The sequence below is a fragment of the Agelaius phoeniceus genome, chromosome 12 (genome assembly GCF_051311805.1).
Source record: "Agelaius phoeniceus isolate bAgePho1 chromosome 12, bAgePho1.hap1, whole genome shotgun sequence".
In the NCBI taxonomy this organism is placed as follows: Eukaryota; Metazoa; Chordata; class Aves; order Passeriformes; family Icteridae; genus Agelaius; species Agelaius phoeniceus.
In genome coordinates this window covers 8935776-8963575 of record NC_135276.1, presented here as the reverse complement: position 1 = coordinate 8963575, position 27800 = coordinate 8935776, and the positions used below count along the sequence as shown (strand labels likewise).

The following is a 27800-nucleotide window of genomic DNA, read 5'->3' as shown; positions in this document are numbered from 1 at the left end:
CTGACAGGAAAGGGTTAATTCCTGCAGGAGGAGCCATGTGCAGGGTGGTGTAACAGAGAATGGGCAGCTGAACAATTCTGGGGCAGCTCTGACACTGCAGGAACTCCTGTTCCTTTCCTGAGTGTTTACAGGTGTGCCCCAGCACAGAGCACGGGCAGGGCAGCCCCTGCAGCACAGGCTCTGCTGGGACATTGCTCATGTTGGCTTTTGTCTCCTCGGAGTTTTAGGGCTTTAGTCAGGCATAGAAGGGTTTGGGTTGGAAGGGACCCTAAAGATCACCAGCCCAAGTCCCCACCACACACAGGGACACCTTCCACACCTTCCACCTACTCAGGCTGCTTAACTCACAAAACTGACATCTGACATCTCCTGTCTGTTCAACAGCCAGCCCAGAACAGAACACACACAGGCCTTGTGCAGTGGAAAAATCTCAATTTTGGTGTAACCGCCTGTGGCTTTTGTCTTGAAATACTACACACACAGAGGGCTCTGTTCTTCTCTTTGTTGAAGGAGATATTGCTAAGGTGCCATGCTCAATAACCAGTAGCAGCAAAAAATTCCTCCAAGGTCCAATTACCAGACATTTTCAGAAACACCTACAGGCAGGATATACTCTTGAGGGAGGGCTATAAACCTCCAGCAGCCTGACACTTTTGAATGCAATATACTCAGGTGTCACCAGGAGGGAGCAACAATTAAAGCAACAGTTATGGGTTCAGAAAGGGGCTCTTCCCTTCCTTCACTCACAGCAGGAGTGGATTTCTTACTTGTACAGTGGCTTCCTTAGCAGAACTGCCTTCAAATTTCTGTTTTCTCTTTTTATACAGAAGTGAACTATGGTATTCACAGGGAATGCCCCAACGAAGGGAGGAATGATGAGGAGGACTCCATTGGTATCAGAAGGCTAATTAATGACTTTATTATACTATATTATTCTATACTATATTACACTATATTACATCTAAACTGAATCTGCCAAGCACACACACACACACACACCTGGCCCTGACAGCCCAAGGAAACAAAACACCATCACTGTGGGTAAACAATCTCCACATTGCATTCTACTTTTGCACAACACAGGCACAGCAAATGAGATAAGAATTGTGTTTTCTTTGTCTGAGGTTCAGAGAATGTGAAACCCAGAAATATTCTTGGGAAGAATTGTGCCTTGCTTTTCTCTGTGAAGGGAAATGTGGTGCCAGTGAACTGTGATGGGAACCATGGCAATGCCAAGTTCACCCCAGCCTGCAGAGGAGCTGTTTGCATGGCTGAGCTCCAGAACTGGCAGGGCCTGACACTGCACAGGTAGCCAGGAACTGGGAGCAGAGGGACAATGCAAGCAGGGAATCATTTCCCCACAGATCTGATCCAGGTGCAAGAGGCCTATCAGCATTTCTCAAGAGCCCTAAGCAGTGTTTTAGTGAAGCATCTCTCAGAGAAATGAAGAATGCTTGGACAATCCAGCTGTTCCTGAGGCTCTGGGGCTCTCTCAGGCAGTGCTCCCTGCCCTGGGGCTGCCCTGCACACACAGAGTGAGGACTTTTGTTCCCAGCCCCAAGCCCAACACACATCTGAAGTCTGTATGACACAGCAGTGTACACTGGGCTTCAGGACTCCTGCACAGATTCTGGATCCAAATATGGCTTGTTTACTTTCTTTGACTTCTTTCTAATTTTAGTTTGAAAAGGAACTTTCTGGTTCTTCCTCTGCACATCACTGCATGCACAGTAACTGAAGATCCAAGAGTACAAAAAAGCACAGAAAACCACAAATCACTGATCTGATCTATTCACTATAACATGAAGAGGTGGTCAGTGGTGCAGAAGCAATTCTCAGAAGGGATGAAGGAGGATGTCTCCTTTCACAAGATACAAACTTTCCTGGTACTAATGCTGATACATAAAGACCTTTTTACAGATAATTTTTTGACTGTGCAATTCTCACTAATGCCTTAAGAGAGCCTCAAGGAAAACATTCCACATCACCATTAACACAACAGCAGCACCTCAGCTTTCATTCAGGACTCCAATCTAAGAGTTCTCACCAACAGCCACTAATCTTTCATTGTCCAACCCACTGCTCCATGGCTAAATCCCATTCCTCTGCTGCAAACACTGCCTTAGTCAGATGCCTCCTGTTGTTCCAGCATGTCTCTCTGCTTTTGTTAAACTGCTATTTTTGTACATAACAAATTCAAAGACATAAATACTGGCAAGTCTAGGAAGCTTGACCCTGCATGATATTCTTGCAATTCAGACTGCAATTTCAGTGCTATTTGATAATCTGAGATGCAATCCATATTTCAAAGCAAAACTGAGTTTTAAACCAGCTGCTTTTGTTCTATACCATGATATTACTGCCTAACAAGCACAAATGTATTTATTTCACCTAGCTCTGTATACAGCAGAAGAGACAAACTCCTCAAAAACAAATCAGGGAATTTGAGGCCACCTGCCCCATTAAAAGAATCAGAAACTCTCTTCTATATCTGATCTAATGAGTAGATCCTGTTTTATGATCTGTAACAACAACAAACTCCAGACCTTTTCCAAAAATGTTAAACTAAATTCTGTCACTATCTAATTTTCTGTAAAAGCAGTGATGTCCAAAATGTAATTACAAACTCTAACTTTTTCTTTGAAGGAAAAAGCCATCTCCATTTATCATCTTTAAACAGGTGCTGACTATGAGGAATCTATGCAGACACAAGTAATTAAGATTTCCACTAACAGTGACAAATTGTGTTCCTTACCTTCCCCAGACTAACAGCCATAAACCACAGTACAAGCTAAATGGCATATTTATCTAAAACAAGACACTTAAATTCAGGTTTCCAGAAACAGAACTTCTCATTAGGACAGCAGCTTAATCATCTTACACTTTGAGACAAGTTGGCAAAATAAACTAAAAGGTCAAAAAGTGCCCTCAGCAGAGCTCCAAACTGCACTAGAGGAACCACCTGCTGCTCTGCTATTACATGTCTGCTTACACAAAAGCAGCATGGTATTGAGTTGTTTTAACATTTAAAAATTGTAATACTAAAAATAAACAACACATAACCCTCCCCAAGTAACCAAAAATAAGTTCAAAAAACAACCAACCAAAAAAAGACTGTTTGTAAAATTTTCCAAGCAGAATCTGCAGCTACTCAAAGATCACAATGTTCTTCAGGAATCTGTCTTTGCAAGTTCCCAAAATAAAACTACATCTCACATGTAAATAATGGATTTGTAAGATAATGGACTCCTAAGAAAACATACTGACAATGAACTATTAAATGTAATTAAAGATTTAATGTTAATAGACATTTCATGGCACAAAGATTAGACTGCTGCCTTCTAATGAAAATGAGAGAATACAAAAGTCTAAAACTTCCTCAACATGTAGCAAATTCTCATCTCCTCACAGAACAGATTTAAATTAAACACTAGCAACACAAGTCTTAAACCCAAAGATTTCTAGCCACACTTACTGACCGAGATAGAATTTTATTATACTTTAATTGCCAACAGACTTGAAACCTTGTCCATCATCCTGATGCTCTTTTTTATATCTCTGTAGCAATTCAGCAAATCAGTGTTATGTTAAAACTACTTTAAAATGTTAGGCTTCTACTTTTCTTTTCCTTCTTTCTCACCTGACTTAGCAGCAGATGCTTCAGCACACAACAGACAGACTCAGAATTCTTTTGGCCCCTTCCAAGTAAAAACCCCCAGAAGTGCATTTAGGTAAAGAAGGATGGGATGGTTCTGCTGACAACAGTTCACATTCAAAGGTAGCCATAACATCAAACTGCTCCCTAAAAGCAACATTCCACTGCCAAACTTAAACCTTATGCACCAAACTTTTAGGAAGTGTTTCTTTAGGAAAGGAACAATTTCCTGGGGCCCTAATCCTGTTTGCAGTTACTTACATGCTTAAATTTAATGCTATGTGCATTTCTCCCCACAGCACCAGAAAAGTTCTCTTTCCACGAAAGAATTACATTCCATCATTAGTGACCTACAACAACAATGTGTACTGGAAACACTTGAAGGTGAGGTGCTCATGCAGGAATATTTAGGTAAATTAACATGGAAAAATAACACTTTAAAAATTAATTTGTATTCAAGCCAAACTTCTCAGAACACTTATGTCTTTTTGACCTCCTGCAGAGAAGTCATTCCAAGCAATTTTCAGAAATTCCAGAAAAAGGTCCACATTGCAGAGCTGGAAGCTCTCTAGGGTCAGCAGAGCTCAGACCTGGGTACCTGCAGTCACTGATGCTCAGCAGATTTCATGTGTCAGTTCACATTGACCACTTTGGTCAAATTTGCATTTAATTTCAAACCAAGTGTTTCATCCACAAGGAGTGTAACAAACTGCTCTGTATTGCTGGGTTATGGAAATATTAAAGTATGTTTAAAGCCTTAGTTTCAACATAAACACAATCCTCATTTCATCACTTTTGCTTATGAAATATTACCTGTCCTAAATCTCCCTTTGGGTCTGAATTAGACAAATTGTTTTTTACCCTGGGTTTCAACTGCTGTATCATGACATGATGCCTTAGTGCACAGTTGCTGCATTGTATTCTCAAGGCAGTTGCACTAAAATAGGAAGGAGAGTTTCACATATTTTTGTGACTTCTAGAATTTCTTGTAGAGTCCAAAGACTCGAGGAGTGTCTCATAAATCTGAGCTAGTGTTTCAGTGAAAGATCAGCCAGCATGGCTGTGCACAGGGCTGACTCCCCAGAGAGCTCTGAAAACGCTGAAAAAGCTCCCTGGGCACACTCCACAACTGACACAAAGCAACATTCAACTCACCAGCCTCTCCAGAAAGCTCAGGAGTTCCAGAGCAGGGAGGCACTCCAAGCTGCCCGTGCATTTCAGGGGGGCACTTCTGGAAGTGCTGAACCCAGGCTCAGAGTCTCCCTTCCCTCCCTTCCCAGAGCCCACTGCCACACAGGGGCAACAAAGCCTTGAAAACAGCTGCTCTCCCTGGAGGCAGTAACCTGACTGAATCGATGGAATGGTGGAAAGGCTGTGATTCTACCACCTGGTGTCCTTACTCTTACTACAACCCCAGGCAGAGGCACTGAGTTGAATTAACAGCACCGTGGCAGGATTTGCTATGCTCTGGATCAGGTAGAAATTCTGTTTTAGCAAGCAAGGCAAGCCTGCATGTGCCCTCTCCTAGTCACAGCTCAAGGCACACTAACTGCAGAGTGTCAGTCTCTCATCAGCAACACACAAATGCAGGAAGCAAAAATGACTGCCAGGAATTTTTATAGAGATAAAGAAAAAAAAATTCCAGAAATTATTCTAAATGAAACTATTAAGGGATGAGAACTTGATTAACTAATCTTCCAGAGTCATTCATTATATGAAATAAAAATTCATCATCATGATGCACAACTGCACAAATGTCCACTAATCAACAGGAGGAAAAAAGGCCAAAGAAATCAATTTAGACTACAAGTCCCATTATTTGCATCAACTTGCAAGTATTTGGAGATATTTACAAGCTTTGTTTTGAAGACTTAGTTGATTCCAACCTACAGAATGAAAATAAAAGTATTTTTTAAAAGGCTCCTACTCTCACACACTCCCAGGAAATGACACACTGTAAAAACACACCAGGGTGTAAGCACGGTGTCAGTACAAAATAAAACCCATTTTCCAGATTGCACTGTTCTGCACAGAGTTTCACTGCAGAGACACCTGTCCCTCAGACTCCTTTTATTAATACACCTTTTTCTTATGGACAGTTTTCACTTCAGAAATACAAGGCAACTCTTCACAGCTCATTTTTTTCTTAACTCCAAACTGGGTCAACCAAAAATGCCAGCATTTTGCTCCCTTCTGAAGCACTGGGGCTGCTATTTTCACTTAGCTTTGGTAAGTTGCAAGTCCAGAACTAATTTTAACAGTGTGTAATTTTAACAGTGTAAATACCTCAGTTGCAAGCACAGTGCTAATTTTAACATGGTAAATAACTCTCTCACTGGATTGAGATGTCTAGTACAGTTCCTTTTTGTTACCTGCCTTAATAATAAAGTGTTTCTTCTTACAGTACCATGAGTTGTGCTCTGAACCTACCTCTTGTCTATTTTAGCAGAATGCTTGAAGAGCAGAACATCTCTTTTTATTCAGCAGCTGCATTAGACCTCTGAACCACAGTTTAGACACAGCTACCTACTTTGCAAATATGACTTGTCAAAGTTACCATGCAGAAGGTGCAGTAGCCAGGACACCTGGTACTGCCTGGTGCTGCTGAGCTGGGCCAGCACAGCCAAAGGCTCAGCACTCACAACCACAGAAGCATCAACAAGTCAGTGTTTGACTTCAGAGTCCATCAGAGCACAGAAGGTACAGGACACACACACAATAGAAAAGGAAAGCATTGGTAAATGTCTTAAAAGCTCTGCCTTTTAATGGAGATGAGATGATTTAAACTGCAGGATTGCTCATGGATGCAGTCACTGCTGCTGTGAGAGCTCACTGCCTTTAAGCCAAATGTTCAGAGAAAACCAAGCTGAACCTGCTTAAACAAACAGCCAAATTCAATGTTCTTATATTACAGTTTTCACAGACATTACAGTTATCCCAGAACACTCAACTCACTTCATCCTTCCCCCTCCTATTTCCAGACTAGAAAGAGACCTGCCTTTACTGGTGAAGCAGTGACCTGGGTATTTTTGCTGTTTGAGAGTTTTGTGTTTAGTTTTCTTTCAGTGTGTTTGATGACTGGAAATGATAAAACACTGTCTGTACATATGGGAGACAAGAGCAGACTAACTGAGGCTGAGAAGTTACCAAAGCTTTGAGAGACTTTGAACAAGCATGGTCTTAAAAGGCACATAAAAAGAATTCTAATTTCAGAGCCCTTCAAGCAGACAATTTTTTTAGTGTACAACAAAATAACCAGATTGAGTTCTGAGCTAGTAGGAACTACAGCCATGCTTAGAGAAGAAGTGAAAGATTTGCATTAAAAACCTAGGAAGACATACACAAATCATAACTGCATCTCTAGGACATAAAACGGATGCACTGAACTTGTCAATTACCAACTCAGCAGGCTGAAACTACTCAAATTATGTCCTAAGTCACAATTCAGCACTAAAACTACACATAATAATATTGTCACACTATCTGCCAGGCTTTTGAAAACAAGAGTCCTTAAAGCAGAATAAAACAGGAGGAAAAGTTGCTACATTAGCTTCCTAGTGACTACATTAGAAGCTCCCTTTTTAACAAAACATGCCAAAGATACCCACCTTCTCCTTCCCCCAGCTCAGCACGATCTGGCTTTGCTTCCTTGTGCTGCCCTTCTGCCACCTTCACAGCCACTGCTCTGCAAATGGCTCCCAGCTTCCGATCCAGGGCCCGCACTCCCGCCTCCCTCGTGTACCTGGGGAGACAAGACTGGGCTGGGCTCTGCAGGACAGAGCTCTCTGCAGTGGAAACACACTTCTCACTGCACACACACAGAAATGGCATGGCAAATGGACCAACACCTTGGGCTGCTCTGGCACTTAGGAAAAAAAGAATTTGTTTTTATCAAAATAATTGTGGTTGCTGATAAAATTGCAGACTAATTACTGAGTGGGAAGACATGACTAACAGCTGGTGCCAAACCTTCATAAAATGCTAAGCAATGTCCAATAGCACTGAGCTCTTCTCCTGGAAGAATAAAAATTAAAAGGAAAAATTATTTTAAAACTTGAAATATATAGCTCAGTGGAAGTTGAGGAACTGGCCATAAAAGAATATTTTGTTTTAGTCTATGAACTAAAAAGAAGCACCAGGCAGTAACACTACACAAAACAGCCAAAATACTGGTCATAAAATACTTCAATTCATTGAATCAGTACACTTTTTCATTGGAAATGAGCTGGTTTCAAGTTCCAAAGATGTTTTGATCAATACATTTGCTGTCATGTCTAACAAAAACCCCAGTTCTAATGAATAGAAGCTATTTAAAAATCCTGTACTTTAATTTTTTAAGCCTAATTCAAGATCTAAACAAATGTGCCCATCAAATCACAAGGGAAAAAAACGAAGCCTAATTTCCATTTTTTGTATGAAAATTATAGCAATATAACTTGGTTCTTTAAACTACATGTTGTATGCTGCCAGGGCCATGGCTGCAGACAGTGCAGCCACACCAGCCTCAGGTATTCCTGTTTATTCAGGGCCTTGGCAATTGTGTCAGCACAACTGACTGTGAGCCTCACCTGGAGAGCAGGAGCAAAGGATTCTCTACAGAAAGGATGTTCTCTAGAGAAGGTAAGAGCTAGGGAAAGAGCAATTCCATAAGCTACCAACTGTTGAACTGCTGAAGCTATTAAGGACAATACATATTAAGATATATTTGTATTACCACTTCATAAACTGATTTATAAAAGAAGGTATTTACACTGAAAGCAATGAACAGATTTACCTGGTAATTATGCCCAGAGTGGTTACTTGGGGAATCTGTATTTGCTGTGGAGTCAGACCATGTAGTTCAAGCTGTTTAGGAATCAAGTGTCTATGTGCAATTTCAATTTTTTCTTCTTGTGTGTATCCTTCAAAAGAAAAAAAAAAGGCATTTATGTATTTATTAATGATGTTTTTGCTTACATACTACAATATAATCAAATTTCTTATCTTTTACAATTCTACCTGACTGAATTTAGGAAAAAGCCTCCCCCAGCTATAATTTACAAGGCTGTTGGTATGATCCTTTGTGGCTATTCAAAACTTCACACAAACAAGAAGAGAATTTTAGTGTTTCAAAGACCCCCTTCTCTATTGGAATCTTAAAAAGATGCATCAGCCAAGTGACCATTAGAATACAAACGAATCAGCGAAGGAAAATATCATTACAGAATGTACCCATGTATCACCATAGACCTGGAACTGCATTTTCCTGAGTGCTAAACACTTTTAAACCATTTTCTTGAGTGCTAATCCAATGGTAAATACTATCCTTGTGACAGAGGCCACAGGAGAGGCATCCTGCCTTGTCCCTTCTGATGACCCCAGCCATGCACTCCAGACTCCTGGCAGGCCTTCCTTAAGGAGCTGCCTTTCATTTCAGCAGGAACACCCCAACCTTGTTTAAAGACCTGCAGCAGCCATGTCATGAAGGCACTGCAGTGTTACCTGGCACCTGGATAACCTCCATTCTGTCCAGCAGGGCAGGTGGGATTGTGGCTGTAGTGTTGGCTGTAGCTATGAAAAGCACTTGGGACAGGTCAAAGGCTACATTTAGGTAGTGATCAGTGAAACTGTGATTTTGTTCTGGATCCAAGACCTTAACAAGAGTGAACACAAAAAAGTCACACAATTGTTCATTCAGAAGTAAATAAAATATGCACATTTTTATTATATTCCATTTGGATCTGTCCCATCTGACTTTACAGTAATGAAATACATTATGGCTATCAATAAATCCTGGCCTTGCCTGGATTACTCTGTGACTACATGTCACATCACATGTACAGTTCAAAAAGCCACTTCCCCTGACTTGTTGCTGCCCCTTTCTAGAGCTGCTGCAGCATTTCTCCAGCCATCAAGCACTTCCCTAAGCTGCATCTCCATGACCTTTCACACATGGCAGAGTGGTCCTTCAAGGACTCACAGCAGCCTTGGAAAAGCAGTCCATGTGGTCCCATGGAACAAGGAGAATTCTCCCAAGTGATCCCTGACTCCAACCCTCACCTGCTGCTGGCAGCTCTTCTTACTATAAGCTTACTTCTCACTCCTACACCAGCCTGTGAGATCTCTTTTGTGAGACCAAGGGGAAGAACACAATCCCAGCCTTAGCTGCTGTCACAAAATCAGCTGCCCCACTCTTTCTGCTTTGTCCAGGTTTATTACTAAAGGAGGAGTACAAGTTCTTATTGCCCACGACATCCCAGGCAAGCTCTGACCCTTGGCAAGCCCCGGCCTTCCCAACACAATTGTTTTTCTTTTTGTTCCAAAACAACACAGACAAAACTGAACAAGCACTGCAGCACAAAAACACAGTCTGACCAACCTCAAAAATCTACTGAGCAAGTAGAACTAGGGCTTCAATAACCGTGTTGTCTTCCTATTGTTTTTAGTACAACTTAGGTGTGCTAATACAACACTTGCCTAGATTTAAGATTAGGTGCTAAGTATTCACTACAAACACGCAGCATGAGGGTACTGAGATGCTGTCTTGTAGATTTTTAACAGTGCCAAAAATGGCAAGGTCATTGTACACAGCAATGTACCCCTGGCTCCTGTATCACCTGAGAAGCACCTTTGCTTCACATCCCCTTGAAGTGCAGCCACACTCTTCCTTGCCACGTGATGAATGATCAATGCTACACCCACACAAAAAATTCTCATGTCACAAATAATGGGGCCCATGCATCTCCTGAGAAACAGCACTCCACTGTCAAAATAACTTATCTGCCTACACCCAAATGAATGCACACAACCTGAATTATAGCCAAGAACAATTTGCTATAATGTTGTTATAGTTATTTAATTATCAACAATGTTGATAATTAAAAAACAACGACTGAATTTGGGGACTTCTTTGATGGTTATAAAGAAACAATTCTGAATTTTCATTACTCTTCAATTCTCCTCAGGCTTTGAAAAGTGAAAAATCTTTTCAAAAAATTAATGATGAGAACAAACTTAAAAAATTATTCTATTACAGAATGCCAGAATCACAGCTGACTTTCCTAAAAATCAGAATACATTTGGATTTTATTTTGAAGAGCTGCAAAGATTTAAAAGCAGTTACACATTCCCCTTAATAGTGAAATCTTAAAACATACTGAAGCATATGCTCCAATTCTGAACCTAGAGCTGGAACTCAGTGAATGCCATTGTGCACTGGCTCTAAGCTATTCAAAAGCTTTTCTTACCCTCTTCAGCAAGAAGCTGCTGTCATTTACTCCCTTCTTTACAAACAAAGGCAAAAGGCCTTGAAAAATCCTGACAAGCCAAGTCCACTGATACATAATTCAGAGCTGTGCCTTACCCCAGCCAGCCCCCCAGCCCAGCCCTAAACCACAGGGAGACACAACAACAGGCAGGGGATGCAGCACAGCAGCTACAAACTGGCTTCAAAACAAGCAGGTCTATACCAAATATTAGCTTCCCACTCAAAGTCTACTCTAGCAAATTTTTCTAAACTGTTTTAAATAGCTAATCCTAATTCAACTTCTTTTTTTTAATACTAATATCTCCACACAATTCTAGTCTATCAGCTGAAGTGTTTGCAATTCCAAAGCTGCTGAAAAACAATGTATTCTAAAAGACCAAATTGGCATTTAGACACATTTATTTACATGCATGTTTCTCTCTCCTTCTAGTCTGCAACTAGAAATCCTTATGAACCCTACTAAGTGCCAAGCTGGTGAGTACAATGTTATTTATGAAGATATACAAAATATTGATGCTGAACTCACACGTAAAAAATACTATCCAATAAAGATAAAGAAAACTGTAATTCAAACCAACTTGGATTATATCTAAAATGTGAATTATCTGAGATTTTTTTACAAGGGCTGGAGATCCTCTGGACTCATAACTCCTTGTCACGGTAACTGTTTTTTAGAACAAGATACAAAGCAATGTCCTGCCTCTGTATTTCAAACAGACTTTCCAAAGCAAATAGAACTGTTCTTCAGTTAGGTATCTGTGCTGAAGTTCAAGCTCAAAAGTCTTCCAAGATACTCAACTAATACAGAAATATGAAGTACAAAAAGAACATTCAGTGCACAAAATATCTTGGCTAATTTATGACAGATAGCTCACATGCATACAAAGGCTTCTCTGTAACAGCTTTTTATTACCACAAAATCCAGAATAAATTCCATGAACATTTAATTGCCTGGCTATGCTCCTGGTCTAATTTCCCTGCATACAAATAGTCACTATCAGGCACTTGGATCCATTTCTGTTTTCTTCTGGTTTTAACAGAGGTCATCTAAATTTAGACTAAAATATTCCTTTGTTAATGAACAGTAACTGGAAATAGGAAGACATTCTGTCTTGCTGAAGCAACAGCTCTGCAGAAGCATTAGAACTAAACACATATCCAGCAATTAGAAAGCACCAAGCTTTGCTCCCAAGCTCACAGGGATGGCAATTTTCTTCCTGAATATGCCCTGTTGTGGACAGCAAGAATTTAACACACCTCCACATTAAGGAATAAAGGATGTGCCTTTCATACTTAATGGTGGCACTTAGCACACAAGCAGCAGTGTGAACAGCAGATGCAGCAGTTAGGTGACCACTGCCTACTGTTTGCTCTCCAGCATAACCCCCACCTCTGCTCCCTCCAGATGGACCTTCCAAGCACAGAAACCACGAGAAGCAGATGAAAATGAGGCTGTAATGTCCAGCCATGAGACATCTGTCCATTAGAAGAGGTAAAGCACCTGCTTCGGGATGTTTAGCCAGCAGCAGAGAGATAGAAAGATCTCACAGGGGAGCAGCCCAGCCATGGTTAATAGAGCAATTACTTCTCCAGATGCAACTAATGGGCAATTAGCAGGGCTTACATAAACCCTGCAGCCCAGGCAGGCAGTGGGAAGTGAATCTTATGAGGCTTAGCTGGAAAAATCCATGACAGGAGCAGAGCTGAATATCCCTGAGAATGTGGTTTTAAAAGATGGAAAACAGGAACATCTCAAAGTAGCAACAAAGTACCAGAATTCCAACACAACCAATTAAACAGGTATTAATTAAGTTTGTTTGCCTTCACAACTGACACAATAGAAAACCACAATTGTTCTCCACTGAAGGGCAGGGAATGAAAAACAATTATAAAACCCAGTAAAGGTTGAATAAAATTACCAATATTAATCTACAGATCTAGATTCACGATTGGAACACTCTTTCCAAGGAATTCCAAATCATTGTGTCTGCATAGCAAACAACAGCCAGCTAAATAGAAAAAAATTGATTTTCAGGTATTTTTATCCATTCATTGACTAGAATTAGGACAGCTTAGTTCAAGTACCTAAAAGACAAATGACAGGAGAGGTATCAGCAAACTTAGAAACAGAGAGCATTACACTTTCAGCAAAGTGTAAATAAAATCCTTCAGAGGAATAGCACAAGGAATAATGTATTTCTTACACTTCTCTGCTTGTTTTCTTTGCACTTTGAGGCCCTTCATGCACCCTAAAAAAGTGTACTACACTCTTGGTAAATGCACAGGTAAAGGACCATAACTGTCATTTTTAAAAGCTAAAGAAGTGAAGCCACGCTCTTTGCTAGCACATTTAAATTACTACTAGTTCATGTTAACATGCAAAGATCAAAACAGAGCTCTCAAACCACAGCCTGTTCATACACTGATTTTCAAAGAACTCGTTGGCCTTGTCAAAACAGTAATTTTCCACTATCTAGCAGGAAGAAAATAATGACGTTTGTAGGAAGTCAATTGACACTTCATTTGCAGAATGTCATACAGCATCCAGATGAGCTCATGACACCTTCATTTAAGTAGCATTTTTCATATTTAAATCACTGCATTAAGCACTGTCAGTCAAGAGAGTCATTAGAATGACTCGGTAGGCAAATACTATCAGAACCACTTTCACCCCCACCTACTAAAGCTACCATACCTCAGGTCTGACAACTGAGATGCTTCTAGGATTATGCCCTAAGTCACTTCTGTGACAGCCAGCCAGGCTAGCTCAAATAATGTGGGTATTCTTTACTAATGCCTCTCCCTTTGACTGAAACAGGTACAGCACCATGCCAGAAGCAGTGCAGCTGCAACAGTGGGAACATGGCAGCCCCTAGGGCGGAGAGAACATAAAAGAGAAGGCAGGGTGTAAAACTACAGCAGTACAAGGAATCTCTAAGCATGCACAATCCTGAAACCATCACTGTGCATTAGTGCTGCATCTGCCCTGGCACTCCCAGCAATTCAGCCTGGGCCAGCCCCACTGTGCCAGCACCTCCCTCATTCTCTCCTGTGCCGTCCGTGCTGGCACAGGAACACGGACACAGCCTGCTTCTGCCCAGGGAAGGGCAATGCTTTGTCTCTCCCCCACACCTGAGGACATGCTCCTGCCTCTCTCCAAAGCAAAGAGAATGTTTTATTCTAGCAAACTGCTAGAACAAAAGCACTGAATATGCACAAATCGGTGGAAAAGGGAATTGTAATCACGTCACACTCCAGAAAATGGAAATTGGGATGAAGGTTCTGACAACTCCTTACTGCTGTCTGCAACATGATGCATGAAGCTTGCAAGGCACAGGTCTCAATTTATCTTCCTTGTGATCACTCCAGTTTTGGCCTCCTGAAAGCCCAACTAACCTAATTAATAATACCTCAACACTTGATGAGATTTACAAAATATTCCAACAGTATCTCATTCACCAAAGTCATCAACTGAATCTCTGGAATGTTGTGTCTTTAAGGAAATCAACTTTGACAACTCTAAAACCTTCATGATAAAATAAGTGTAATATCTGCTTCAAAATTAGAGCAATTCATATCTGAGTGCCAGAAGTTCAGAAAAAATGCACTCATGGAAAACCTGACTCTCATGGAAAGCTAACACTCATCACAGCATAATCAGCCAAACACTCATCACACCATAATCAGTCAAGGAGTGGGAATCTGTGACTTACATGAAAAATCCAAGTTCAGAAAGTTAATTACAACACAAATTAAAGAAATGCTCCTAAGAGAACATGCATCTGGTCCATATTATGCACTGGGTAAACTGCTTAGCTCCAATATAAGCTGGTACCATCAAGAGCTTCAAAAATACATTTAAGTCCCCCAAATAAGTGATGTTCAGGGCTTGAACACTATTTAAATACAGAAAACATCCCAAAATCTTTCCTTGTGTTCAAGTACAGCTCACTGAGATTTCTGTTACTTAGCCACTGTGTAACAGCATCTGCACTGTGCCCAAGGAACTGACAGGAACCCCCCATGTCAGAACTCAGCAGCTGATATTGCAATATCAGAACAGAGCTGGCACTGCCAGACCTTCTTTTGTCCAGTGAATCTTCTGAGTCCAGTTTAATTCTTTTAAAATTCAAATGAAACAATGCTTGCAGTTTGACACCTCTTACCTCAAGCAAGGCTGCTGCAGGATCCCCCTGCAAGCTCTTTGCCAGTTTATCCACCTCATCCAAGAGGAAAACAGGATTGTTGACCCCGACAGTCTTCAGCCCATTGATGATCCTGCCAGGCATGCTGCCCACGTAGGTGCGCCTGCGAAGGAAAGGGGATGGGGAAACGGGGGTGACACAGGCAACAGGAGCAGCAGCACCAAAGATATCACTAATAAAACTCCAGGCAAAATAGGAGAACAAACAGCACTTCAATAATTCTTGCTTTTTTTGCAAAAATTTGTGGAATACTTGATAAAAATATGGAATATACAACGGAGCTAATACAGGCAATTGTAACAGCAGATGAAAATTTGAGTTCCATGGTGAACTAGCTGGTCTGCAAAGATAATAATTTGCATTAAAGTGTATCCAAACTTTATAGCTTGTGGACACCTTTACATCTTGCAGTACCAGCATCCTTGTACTGTAAGAACAAGCAGAAGCAGATTTGGGAACCTCATTAATAAAAACATTTTCATAATTACAATGCTGGGATTTTGTCATCACAACAGAGTTCACACAGCATGTTACAAAAGAGAGCAAAATTCCAATTATGCTGAACTGTCAATGTCCCCTTGACAGCATGGTTTAATAAACACCCACCAAAAAGAACAGTATTTACTGTCATTTCAATATAAAGTGAAAAGCTGAACACTGCAATGAAACAAAAAATGACGAATTTGAATTTATTTAGCGAATCAGTAAAACCTTTTTTCCATAACACACACAGAGCAGAACTACATTTTACAGATGTATACAACCCCTGTTTGCTGCATTTATCACACTCATTCCTGCTTGTGCCATAACTACTCAAAGCACTATAATTAAGAGCATGAAATTCTAAGAAGAAAGAGATACACTAAGTGCTGAATTACATATCTAGCTCATGACCCACAAAGCAGACAAGCAGAACAGGCCTGCTTTGCCACAGGATCTGGTTCACTACTGTCCAAAATAAACAGGATGACATTTACAAACATGAAACCAAAAATACCACGGGACTCATTTCAAAAAATACTAGAGATGACTTTAAATATATAAAAAACCCCCAAAAACCAAAAAAACAGAACCCAAACCACACAGCAATGGTGTCGGTTCCATGTAACATTCAACCACTGAGGAAACAAATTGCAGTAAATAAAATTTAATTTTAACTTAATTCTAGATCTGACAAAAAATAAAAGGTTTTACGATCTTCTAAACAGCCAGCAATGCAGGAGAAATTCAGTTTGCCTGTTAGGACCTTCCTGAAGCAGCTGCTAAAGACTGAAGCAGCTGGCAGGCAACAGTTGCTCCCTTCAGTGCTTTAGTGCAGTGTCAGTGTGCAGAAGGGAGTGGATTGCTGTGGAACGTTCATTACAGATCAGCACTCTGCATGGGCAGCTCTGCCTCCTCCTCCTCCTCCTGCCCACCCACAGCCCTGCCAGCACAGGGAAAGCAGCCCACAGAGTGCATTCAGAAAATGAGGAGACTCAGTCAGAGCTGCAGGTCACACAAGTGAATCACTTACCAGTGTAAATAAATGTGTCAGTGTAGCAGTTTGGGCATTCCTTTGGTTTTGGGGGATTTGGGTTTTTTTCAGTTATGGGTTTGGGTTCTTTTCTTTTTGTGGTTTTGGGTTTTGTTTGGTGGTGGTAGTTTTGTTCTCCTCTGGGTTGTTTTTACCACAAAGTACTCCCTGCACTTGAGAATAATTTTATATGCTTCAGAGACAATGCAGCCCAACTGTTTCAATATTTTGCTTACGGTAGTAATAGGGTAACACAATTAGGTAAACATCAAACATTCTTTGCTCTTGCTTGCTACATTATTCTCAAGTGCATGCTTTAAAACACTACCCTTTTTTAATGCATGTTTGTGATTTTAGATACAGTTTTACTTGGTCCTTTTGAATCCCATGAAGATTTGAGCTATCCATGTTCCACTGAGTTTTAAGAAAGAGGCTGGTTTATAAACCAAATGAAGGCAAACAGATGCAATAGTCTAAATCTGTAGTACCTCTTCATTTACTAGACATGGACCAATACATATTTTATTATAGTAATAATCAAATGCTTGAGATCTCCAAAGTTATTAGGGGAACACACCTCAACAAAAGAATCCTTGGTAAAGCAGGCCCTACATATAAAACCAGCCAGAATATATTAAAATTACAAGCAGATATGGCCATCTATCTGTCTGGCTGTTAACCTTTGCCTTGTAAGGTGTGAAACTAAATGCTAATGTTTAGGAACACTTTCACTGAATGTGATGTTGAATTCATTATTTTTGCCTGGGTTGAAAGGAGGTTAAACAATATCCTACATTGCTTTGCTCATTTTTTGATGCAGTTTCTTTCCCTGCATTAAACCCAGAGGACAGTCAGCTTTCCCCACTCAAAACAGGAAGCACAGAGCAGGGTTCCTACTTACCTCACTTTAAAAAACCAAACCCCCCTTGAGAGCTCCAGGCAGAAGTCTGCAACTTAGTAATCTTTTTATATAGAGTGAAAAAGTACCTTTAAACAAAACACTAGAGTGGTATAGTATGTCATCAGGCACTGTGTATCCTAGAAAATGCAGGAAAAACAGCTGGGAAATCCAGCCTTCTTGGTTCTCCAAAAGTCAACTGGGAAAGCCTAGGAAACAGAACCCTTAAAGCAGTGCTAGATTTATTGAAAGAAAGAAACAGGACTCACTTTCTTCACAGTGATCTCAAGACAAATACTTTAAAATATTTTAACTGCAGGGCTAGAAAAGGATAACAAAGGTAACACCACTGTTTCTGAAAGTCCTTGCACAAGGTCACAGCCTTTTTGGTTTTTTGGGGTTTTTTTGGTGCAAGGCCAGAGACTGCATCCACTCAAGGGCTTTACAAATCTCTGCTTTGTACTTGTCTAACACAGCTCCTTCCTCTCCTGGGTGAAGCTGTTTGAAGTTGTTTCTCCCTGGTGCAACAAGGCCTGTGCAGAAGTTCTGCCAGCACAGCTGTCCTGGTGAGGAATCCACCTCTGCTCCAACAGCTGCACCTGAACAAGTCAAAGGCCTAAGGCAGAAGTGAACTGTCCAAGCTTCTGAAACTGCAAAGCAGGGGTAATACAGGAGGGGTGCTTCACATGAAGGTGAGAAAGCAGAGCTTCACACTTACCTCACCAGCACCACTATAAATAAATGGCACAATTACATCTTTCCTTTTCAGAAATAGAAAAAACACACAACAGAGTGTGATTTCCTGTGATACAAAATATCAATACCGAGGAGATTTTAAAAGCAGCTTGGAAAAAAGTTCTAAGTCATTCTTCAGAGTGGTTTGTGGAGTTTTTTTCTTTTTATCTTTCTTTTTAAATACAAGTAAATGACAGATGTAAACCAACATACTTTAACACATGGTATAGATGAGAGGTAAATGCAGACAACAGCTGAAAGATGTCTGATCAAGGAGCTCTGCTTTGGTACCAAGAGGATGATTTCATTTTGGGAATGCAGAGCAATGCCTGTCACTCTTTACTAAATCAGTGGAGGATTCCCAAGCTGGTTCCCACAGGATCCCCAGTGAAATGGCCAAACCTGGGCAGCTCCAACTGCCACATTTACACATCAGGTGGGACAGCACAGTTACTGAGACAGCACAGCCCAGCCTGCTGCTCTCCCAGAGCCTGGTCTGCTCAGTCTCTCATCTGCACCTTTCACCAAAGTGGCCAAGTGAAAGCTATTTCAGGCACTGTTTGCTTGCAAGTCAAGCTGAAACAGTTCCTTTTGAATGTTCTAGTACATTTGGTACATTTTTCTACATGTTCAGTACATCAGTAGGCACATACAGTACTGTTCCCCTGCAATGTTAATGGAATCCTTAACTTAAGCCCCAAGAGCTTTTAGGAGAAAAACAATCTCAAGTGTTCCAAGGTGTAATATTAGAAAATCAGTCTGCTTGACAGTGAAACTCAGAAAGCAACAGTCTGTGACCACCTCCCTCTGGCTGCCACCAGACTGCCAACGTGCATTCACCTGACTGGGAGTAACTTGAAGGATTTATTCACACAAAAGGACACTACAGAGCTCTACAGAAAAGCTGTAGTTCTAAGCTGATTAAATCTTATTCTGAGAAAGAGGAAAACTAACCAAAGCAGAATTTAAAATCCAGTATGCAACAGGTGGGTTTGATTTTAGCTACAAAAAACTGGAAAAAGCAGTTGGCTACAAAGGACTCCTGGTACCAACTGCTCTGAAGTTCATTTTTAAACTATACACTTGCTTGTTGACAGTAACCACACAATATTCTTGCTAATTCTAGATTACATTTTCCTTCACTGGTGAAAAATAAAATCTCTTAGCAAATATTTACCATTGGCTAATTTCATACACCTTAAATATGAAATTAGCCTCTGAATTAATAACTTAATAATGCCCTCAAAAATGTGTGACAGCCACAAACATCTGAATTAAAAAGCTTTTGAGAGGCTCTCTCATATGACTCTCCCTGTCTTTACTCTTTATGAGGTCTAAGCACAAGATGGGAAATTTGACTTTTGTTTATAATGCCAAGCTCAAGATGTGGTTTCCCTGTTACAGAGGATTGAGTCCTGCTCTGCTCTGGAAAAGTTACTTTCCATAATGCTGAGTATTTCACAGCCTCTAGTGGCTTCACTTCGAATAGCACATGTTGTTGAGTCACATTTTAAGTTGTTTTTAGGACATTCTATTTTAGGTGTACCCTACTGAGAGTAGCTGCATAGCCTCTGGGCAAAATTAACTGTTAGATGGCATAAAAAAAAATAACAGACAGGTTTTAATTCACAGTATTCACCTGCTGCTGTAAGGAAAAATTTTATTCAATAGCATGAGTTAAAAAAGAAAACCTGACTAAAAATCATTATTCCAGATTTTCTACACTGCATGCAATAAGCAAAATAAGTGTAATGGAAACAAAAATGCTGCACTGATGCTTGGCAGTTATCTATCACTATTGCCCATTCATTATGCTTCCAGGTGCAAGGACTGAGAATGGACTAATACAGATTTAAAATACTGAAAGTAGATACATAAAGAGCCCAACATCAAAAACAGTCCTAAGGAATGTCATCCCAAAAAATCTCCTTTGAAACCTGCCAGCTTAGGTGTTCTTGCATAGATACCCTTTTGAAACAGGGAAACAGTGCTCAAACAAGTCCATTGCTATCCTCTAGCAACCTTCATGTATCACTCCAAGTTTCCTCTTGTATTTTAGCAGCAAACATGGTTATGAAAGAACGTATTGCTACCACAGGTTACACTGGATAATTACATCTTTACATCTCTCTTAAAAAGCAGAAAAATCAAGAGTTTACATTAAACTTTCTACAGAATTTTACTTCAAAGTGCTAAAATAACTGAAGATGAAATCCATTCCCTATGAAAATAGAAGGCAGCAGCAGGAGGAAAGAATAAAGGCTGCACCACAGCACTAAACATCCATTCCCATTAAAATTCTCTCCCAAGGAAGTCCACTGAACACCAAGGAATAGCAATAAAAACTTACCATTTCTCTGTATTGGCTGAACAGTGAAAGCAAGCAATACATTCTGCAAAGAAAAAACTGCAATTAGGAAAAGAAGAAGTAATTACCTGTGGCCTCGAATATCAGACTGATCACAGACTCCTCCTAAAGCAATTCTGTGGAATTCTCGACCCAAAGTCTTTGCAATTGATCTTCCAACACTGGTTTTACCAACTCCTGGGGGCCCCACAAAACAAAGAATGGGGCCCTTGAGGTTGTTTTTAAGCTGTCGCACAGCCAAGTACTCCAACACTCTCTTCTTCAGCTTCTCCATGGCGTAATGGTCATTGTCCAGAACGATGCGGGCTGCGCGGATCTCCAGGCGATCTGGATGGACACAGCCAGGGATCAATCACAACATCTGCCCTGCAAATGCAAACACTGATCCTACAGCAGCAACAGATCCCTTCAGCAGGGCAGTCCCCATTCACACATAGCACAGACAGTGCTTCTCTAAAACAAGGTATTAAAGTTCTCTTTGATCTCCTTCTTAGCTGGATGGATTATAGTACTGAAAATGACACAGTGCTGATAATTATTTCAGCCTTGGCTGTCATTATCATGATTTTCTATTTCTGTAATCATGTGTGTTTTTATTCACTCTTGCTACAGAGTTCAAAGTAGCAATCACATGGGTCACACTCACAAACTTTGCTTAAAGTAAAAACACCACACTTCACATGACACAGCTTAATTCTAAAAGATCAAAGAGCAATTTCCACCAAAAAAACATTCTGCTAGGACATGGCTGTCAACAAACATTTTACTCATTTGGGGATTCTTTGAATAATACTGCAAAGTAAATGTAGGCAGATCTTTTTACAATTTCATGATTAAAGAAAATATTTACAAAATTTGTAAACAGCCAGGGCTCTATTTCAAACCAGCAACAATTCATCACTACAAGTACCACCAGAAGGGTAGGGATGGACATGCAAGTGGGCTAAGTCCACCTTGTGCAAAGTAATTTTGCCCATTTAACCTACTTGTGCTGCTCAGGAGAGTTGGTTCCTACTCTTCTCTCACCTCCATTTTTGCACACTGTATCTGTATTAGCAGTATCACCCTCTACTCACAACTCCAAAAACTACAGTACAAAGCAGATATAGACTCAGTTTTTCAACTGCACCCCAAGCTGTAATTATTAAAATTAAGTACAGTTGTGCTTTTTTATCCTTTTGTTTCTTACCACACTTGCTTAAGATAAACCAGAATCTTCTTCAGAAAGACCAATGTTACAGAAATTCCCAAAGGGGTTTTTTGTCTGACATATAAGAAATAATTAGATGTCCATTTCTTTGATACATACTGGCACAAATTGTAATTAGTAACATCTTCATTTTTTAATGAAACTATTCTTAACACTTCTTAAATCTACATTCTTAGATATCCAACTGAGCTACACAGGCTATTCAGTTAGACTTCTTAAAACTGAAGTGTAATGGTTTACCTGGCTTACAGTAACTTACCCACAATGTTTTTACAAGACTGAACCAATTCACAGTTTACATGATAGTTACTTGTCCTAAAACACTTGTGCACAAGAATCACCACTAAGAGAAAGGTTTCACCTTTTGTACTCTTGTTCCACGGCAATTCTACCATCAGTTCCAAGTAATTTCTTGTCAAAGCATATTCTGGCATTGACTGAGGCATCTTCTTTAATCTGGAAATGCAAGTACAGAATTCAAAAGGCCAACAAGAAACTAAATGCAAAGGAAGCCTCTACTGCACCACGAGGCAGCAATTTGTGCCTGAGGTTTAAAATCATTTCAAAAAAACAACCAACACATATTAAACAGGAGAAGGTCTGCAAGATTTGTTTAAATTTTAAAAGAAACCACCATTTAAAAGCCTCCTACCTTTTTATTTCTTTAAGACAAACTTTAAGAGCTTGTTCAGACATACTGGATGTTCTAATTTTTTTTTCTAGCATGACAACATCATCATGATCTTCTTCTTCCTCCTCATCTTCTGTAATGCTTCCGTGGCTGATTCTTCTATTAGGACGAATAGCTACAACCTGTGCAATGGAAACAGAGCCACAGAACTGCACCAGGTCCTGGGTTTTAAATAACCTGTGGACTTTGCCTTTGAATGAAAATCATGGCAAAAACAGGTAAGGTGCACAGAAGAATTCAGAACTCAACAAAGTTTCAACTCTAGAAATTAACTTCAAAAAGTGTTATTGGTGCTACTTTAAAAAGTTACAGTTCTTTATATATTTTCTAAGTAAGTTTATTGTATAGGCTAAACTCTAAAACAACACAAAACAAGAACAAAACTGAAAGGAGCTATTTGTGGTATTTCAAGCACTGCAGCTCATCATATTAAGCAGAAAAATGGGTAAATCTCTCTTATCTTTTTTCATTTCTCAATGACTTTCCAGTTACTAAACTATTTAAGTGCAGTTAGATGCAGCAAAAGTGAACAAGCTCCATTTTACAACACCCATTCTTTATCTGTAGTTCAAAAGCTGGCACTCATCTGCAATGCCATCAGTAAACAATACACCTTTCACTGCACAGGCCAGAACTCACTGGGTGCATACCATGACCTCAGGAATCTGCACATTCATTTAATGTCACAAAGTGCTCAGAATGAAATAAAAATTAAATTTAAAAAACATTAAAATAAAGCCTAGGCAGTTTTAAACAAATATTTTGTATTTTGTGTATCTACACAGCCAAAGTTGCCAGCTATGGCTACATATTAAAAACACACAGATTAAAATCATGCATTCATCAGCCTGTTTAAAAAGTGCACCTTATTTAGAATGTTTAAGTATTCCACATTTAAAGCTGCATACCCTTTTATCATCATCCTGTTTGGACTTTCTTGTTTTCTGAAGCAGCTTCAGGCCTTCGATCTGTCTAACAAGCAATGGTATGGTCATCTTGAACCGTTCTTCCAGCCTAACAGCATCTAAAATCTGAGAGCAGGGAGTTGTAAGCAGCCAAGTTCACAGTGATGAATCCTCACTCTGGGGGAAGGGAACATGGAGGTACTGCTACTGTCTTTAGACCAGAGGTACAGAATAGATGGATTTAGGAAAACAGGTAGCAAAAAAAGCAAGGAGAATACAGTACACAAAATCTAGGCCTCAAGGGTATGGATGCCTGAACTACAAACCACTTCAAACTAGAGAAAATTCTTTTACCCTGTCTCGTTTGAAAACATCTTAATATTTCAGTTGCATTTTCTGTAGCAAGCATCTATCAATGTTCTATTTTTCAATTACTGGGCCTCAGCAAAGAGATGGCCCTGTTAAAAAAGTTACAGCATCATCTCCTTGGGTAACCCAGGGGAAAAAAATCACCTTGTGCCTTCAGGTTTTTGTTCAGAGATTTGTTTATTTTGTCTTTTTAATATTTTGTACACAATTTCATTTTCATATTAAATGAAGTTAATGTGTGGAAATGGGTAGAATTCTACTCCTCTGTATTTCCACAGCTTCCACCAGCTGCTCTTTTCTTTAGAACTCCTAAAAATGAAAAAGTGACACACCAATACCTAACGTACCTTCCTCCAGCAGGATATTCAGCTACAGTACACACCTTCCCTTCACATTACACTGCATTAATTTCTACTTGTGGTGCTTTGAAAGAACCTAACACACACTCAATTCCAGGTGCAGCATAAGCAGTTAGAGAAGAAAAGGAACAACTTCCAAAACACAGCAAGCAAATACAGAAATCAGATGAATAAGCACCAAGCCATAAAGATCAGTTTTGCACAGATTTACTTTGACATTTGATAGAAATTTAACCACTGTCTCAGTTTAAAGAAACCCAGACTTCAAGATGTTTTTAAAAATACTTAAATCTAATACTAAAAGTATTTTAATTCTGAAGTTATTAGTATTAAGACACGTATAATGATCAGTCAGCTGGGATAAATATGCAAAGTTTCAACACAACCTGAAGACAGATTTTTCATCTTTACTATGAGAAGTCCATGCTCTACTAATTTGAGTTTAATAAAGTGAACCATTTCCAAGATTTCCCAACTAGATCTATTTACCTTGGGTGAGTTCTGCCACATGCATATAAACACTTTAAACCAGACCATCAAACCATTTTGCAAGCACTCATGCTCAGCTGTAACACAAATCCCTGCTGGCATAATGTTATCACTGTACAGTCACAAGTGTAAGCAACTCCAAAATTACCCAAAGTGAGTGACTCTGGAAGGCAGCACACCTAAGCAGCAGTGAAAGAGCTGAAGAAGACGATACCTGCAGCTTCTCCTGGTTGGTAGTTCGGATGATCGAGGTCAGGATATCGGGCAGGGCTTCCCTGGGCAGATTGTCCAGGAGGCGCCGGAGCTTTGCCACCGCAGGCACGGACATATCCAGCATCTCAACCAGCTACAACACACAGGGAACAACACTGATGGCTGCTGGGCCCCTTTGGGATGAGCTCAGTGCCTCTCTGATCTGAACATGATTGTGGCTTTCAGTCTGAAGCATGTCCAGGTAGTTTGCCAAAAAGCTACTGAAATAAGTTCACCAAAGTTCACAGATGAGGCACTAACTCAGCACAGAGCACCAAGACTTTGAGCTTTCTGCTTGTTTCAGAAGTTCAAAAGTATCATTATTGTTTGCAGCATTTTTTTTCAATATTTTCATCTCCTCTTTCCCCCACATACACAGATTAAAAACTTCCCCATGACTGTTTTTCAATACATCCTTATCTACTGTTTTTCAATATATCCTACTGGATATAAGTTCTTATATCTCTGTAAAAATTCATCAAATCTTTTACTAGAATGTATCTATAGTATTTCTATATATGAAACACCAACTTATAGCACCAACACAAGCAGTTGCACAAGATTCAGCTGCAATGAGCTGGGTAGACACCCTGGAACTTGGCATAGAAACCTTAAACTGTAACAGTAACATTTATTTTGTAGCAGAAATACTGAAACTCTACTAGTTGCTGAAAAATATAGGAACTGGAGAAACAGAAGGGCAGATAGAAAACAAGTAAAGAGCCTAAGTATACCCGCAGGTTATGTGACACACAAGAATAAAACAAATTACCTGTACTGCATACTTGTAGAATTGTTCTGAGAGCTCTCCAAGCTCCTCCTCAGATTTATGGCCATTAGTGAACTGCTCCAGTCGATCTAACTGCTGCACCTCAGCAATGGGATAGGGCTTCTCCTTCAGCAGCTGCAGGATCTGGAACCGGCACAGGCCTGTCACCAGCAACGTGTAATGGGGCTTGGGCCAGTTGCTACCAACCACCTGAACTGCCAGGGCAGCAGTGCCAATCCTAAAACCAGATCAAATCTTGTATTATCTGCCACCTTCCACAGAACATTTTGTGTGCTCCCTGTCAGAAGCAACCAAGCTGTAAGTTGCAAGACCCTGATGGGTCATAGTTCCTATTGTGAAATGTAATCAAATTATTCAATTCCCTTTGTAACACAGATTACAAAACCAAACCCCTAAAACCTGAACACAAATGAGTTAAGAAAAACTAAGAAAGGTACTGTAATATCAGTTATGCAATTTAGAAACATATGTCATTTTTTCATAATGGATCTGGCTGTGGACAGGCACACTGACACTTCTGCTGAAGCAATATGCACTGGGAAATGGGAGTGTCTGTAAATGACAGTTCTTCCCAGCCTTGAACTGAATCAATATTTTAGATCACCGGAGCTACTGAAGCAGATTTACAACAGAAGTTATTTTCTTGCAACATCTGACTAAGTCCACTGATACGATAAAGTTGCGAAAGCAAGGGTTATATCATGTAAGTTTCACCGGACAGAAATACAGCTGTTTTTATTTTATGTGAACTAAACCAATATCCGTGTTACCTATTAGGTGAAAAATCCTATGGTTAACAGCTGCGACAGCCCTAGAGCTGCTTTCTTTCGTCTTATTTTGCTCGGCCACCTCAGCCTCTTTTTAAACTTCCCCTCCGGCCAGCCCGTCCCCGGCCCCTGGCCCGCTGGGTCGGTTGTGAGACCGGGTTTAGGGGAGGGCAGAGGCGTTTCCCGGAGCGGGGCGGCCCCGCGGGGGGACCCCACGGCGAGCCCCGGCCGGGGAGGCCGGGCCGGGCTCCGGGGGCCCCGCAGGCCGCGAGGGCGGCAGGAGAGCCGGGCCGAGCCGCACCTGTGCAGGTTGGGCAGGTCGTCGCAGTCGGACGTGGGGTCGCTGGTGTTGGGGATGACGCCGATGATGGTGCTCCGCAGCGAGGTGCCCTTCAGCAGCCGGCTGCGCACCAGCTGCATGTTGCGCGGCGAGTCCACGCTGGTGCGCATGGTGGAGCCGGGCAGGAGCACGCTCTCGTGCGTGAGCAGCAGCGGCAGCCGGGTCGGGATCTGGATAGCGCTGCCCGCCGCCATGGCTGCTCGCCACCCTCGTCCTGCCCGCGCCCCTCACGCCGGCCCCGCCGCCATGGCAGCCCGGCCCCTCACGCGCCGCGGCCACGCCCCCTACGGGCGCCGGCAGGGACCGGCCTCGCGCGCCCCGCCCGCTGCGCCCCCTGGTGGCGGCGGCCGCGCTGCTCCCGGCCCGGCCCCGGCCCCGGCCCCGGCCCCGAATCGCCCCCATCGGTCCCGAATCGATCCCGCCGACCCCGAATCGGCCCCGCCGCTCCCGAGGCGCTCCCGCTGCTCCTACTGCCGCTCCCGGGGCCTCTCGGGTCCGATCTCCTTGCAAACAGCGAGCCGAGCAGGTCCCCTTCAGTCCTGCCGAGGCCGCTGGGCCGCCGGCAGGTGTCAGGCTGGCACTGGCAATGGGTGTGGGCTGAGCGCTCTGAGGAGTGCTAGGGGCTCCGACATTAGAGAGGGAGCGTGTGACAAATCCTCTGTTAAGTGGGACTGCTACGAGCTGAAATCCCCTTTTTTGTTGGTTTTTACACACAACTGTGCTCTCCTGCATCCGCGCTCCGGGTCGAAGGGCTCAGCATCCTGGTTCAGAGCCCCAGAATCGTTCGGGCTGGAAGGAGCTCTGGAGATCACCCAGTCCCAGCCCCTGCCAAGGCAGGGTCACCTGGCGCAGGTGGCACAGGAACGCCGCCGGTGGGTTTGAAATGTCTCCAGAGGAGGACACCCCTGGCTCTGCCCTGCATGGGAAGCAGCTGTTGCTCCTGCTGAGGAGGCGCAGGTAGCGCAGGAGTCCTCCCACGTGTTCCTGAGTGTCCCGAAGCGGAGGGAG

General features: G+C 41.5%; 1 protein-coding gene across 1 annotated transcript in view; it reads right to left on the bottom strand.

Annotated features, from left to right (window-relative positions):
• Nucleotides 1–27068, bottom strand: part of LONP2 (lon peptidase 2, peroxisomal) — a 37145-nt gene extending 10077 nt beyond the window's left edge. Inside the window, exons 1-11 of the mRNA XM_054640498.2 lie at nucleotides 26754–27068; nucleotides 25668–25902; nucleotides 24858–24989; nucleotides 23430–23552; nucleotides 22483–22643; nucleotides 22192–22286; nucleotides 20689–20947; nucleotides 15068–15209; nucleotides 9137–9287; nucleotides 8430–8556; nucleotides 7264–7397 (exon numbers count right to left, since the gene is read on the bottom strand). Coding sequence (XP_054496473.1) covers nucleotides 7264–7397; nucleotides 8430–8556; nucleotides 9137–9287; nucleotides 15068–15209; nucleotides 20689–20947; nucleotides 22192–22286; nucleotides 22483–22643; nucleotides 23430–23552; nucleotides 24858–24989; nucleotides 25668–25902; nucleotides 26754–26986 — 1792 coding nt within the window. The 5' untranslated portion in view covers nucleotides 26987–27068. The remainder of the gene's footprint in view (nucleotides 1–7263; nucleotides 7398–8429; nucleotides 8557–9136; nucleotides 9288–15067; nucleotides 15210–20688; nucleotides 20948–22191; nucleotides 22287–22482; nucleotides 22644–23429; nucleotides 23553–24857; nucleotides 24990–25667; nucleotides 25903–26753) is intronic.
• Nucleotides 27069–27800: the final 732 nt, after the last annotated feature.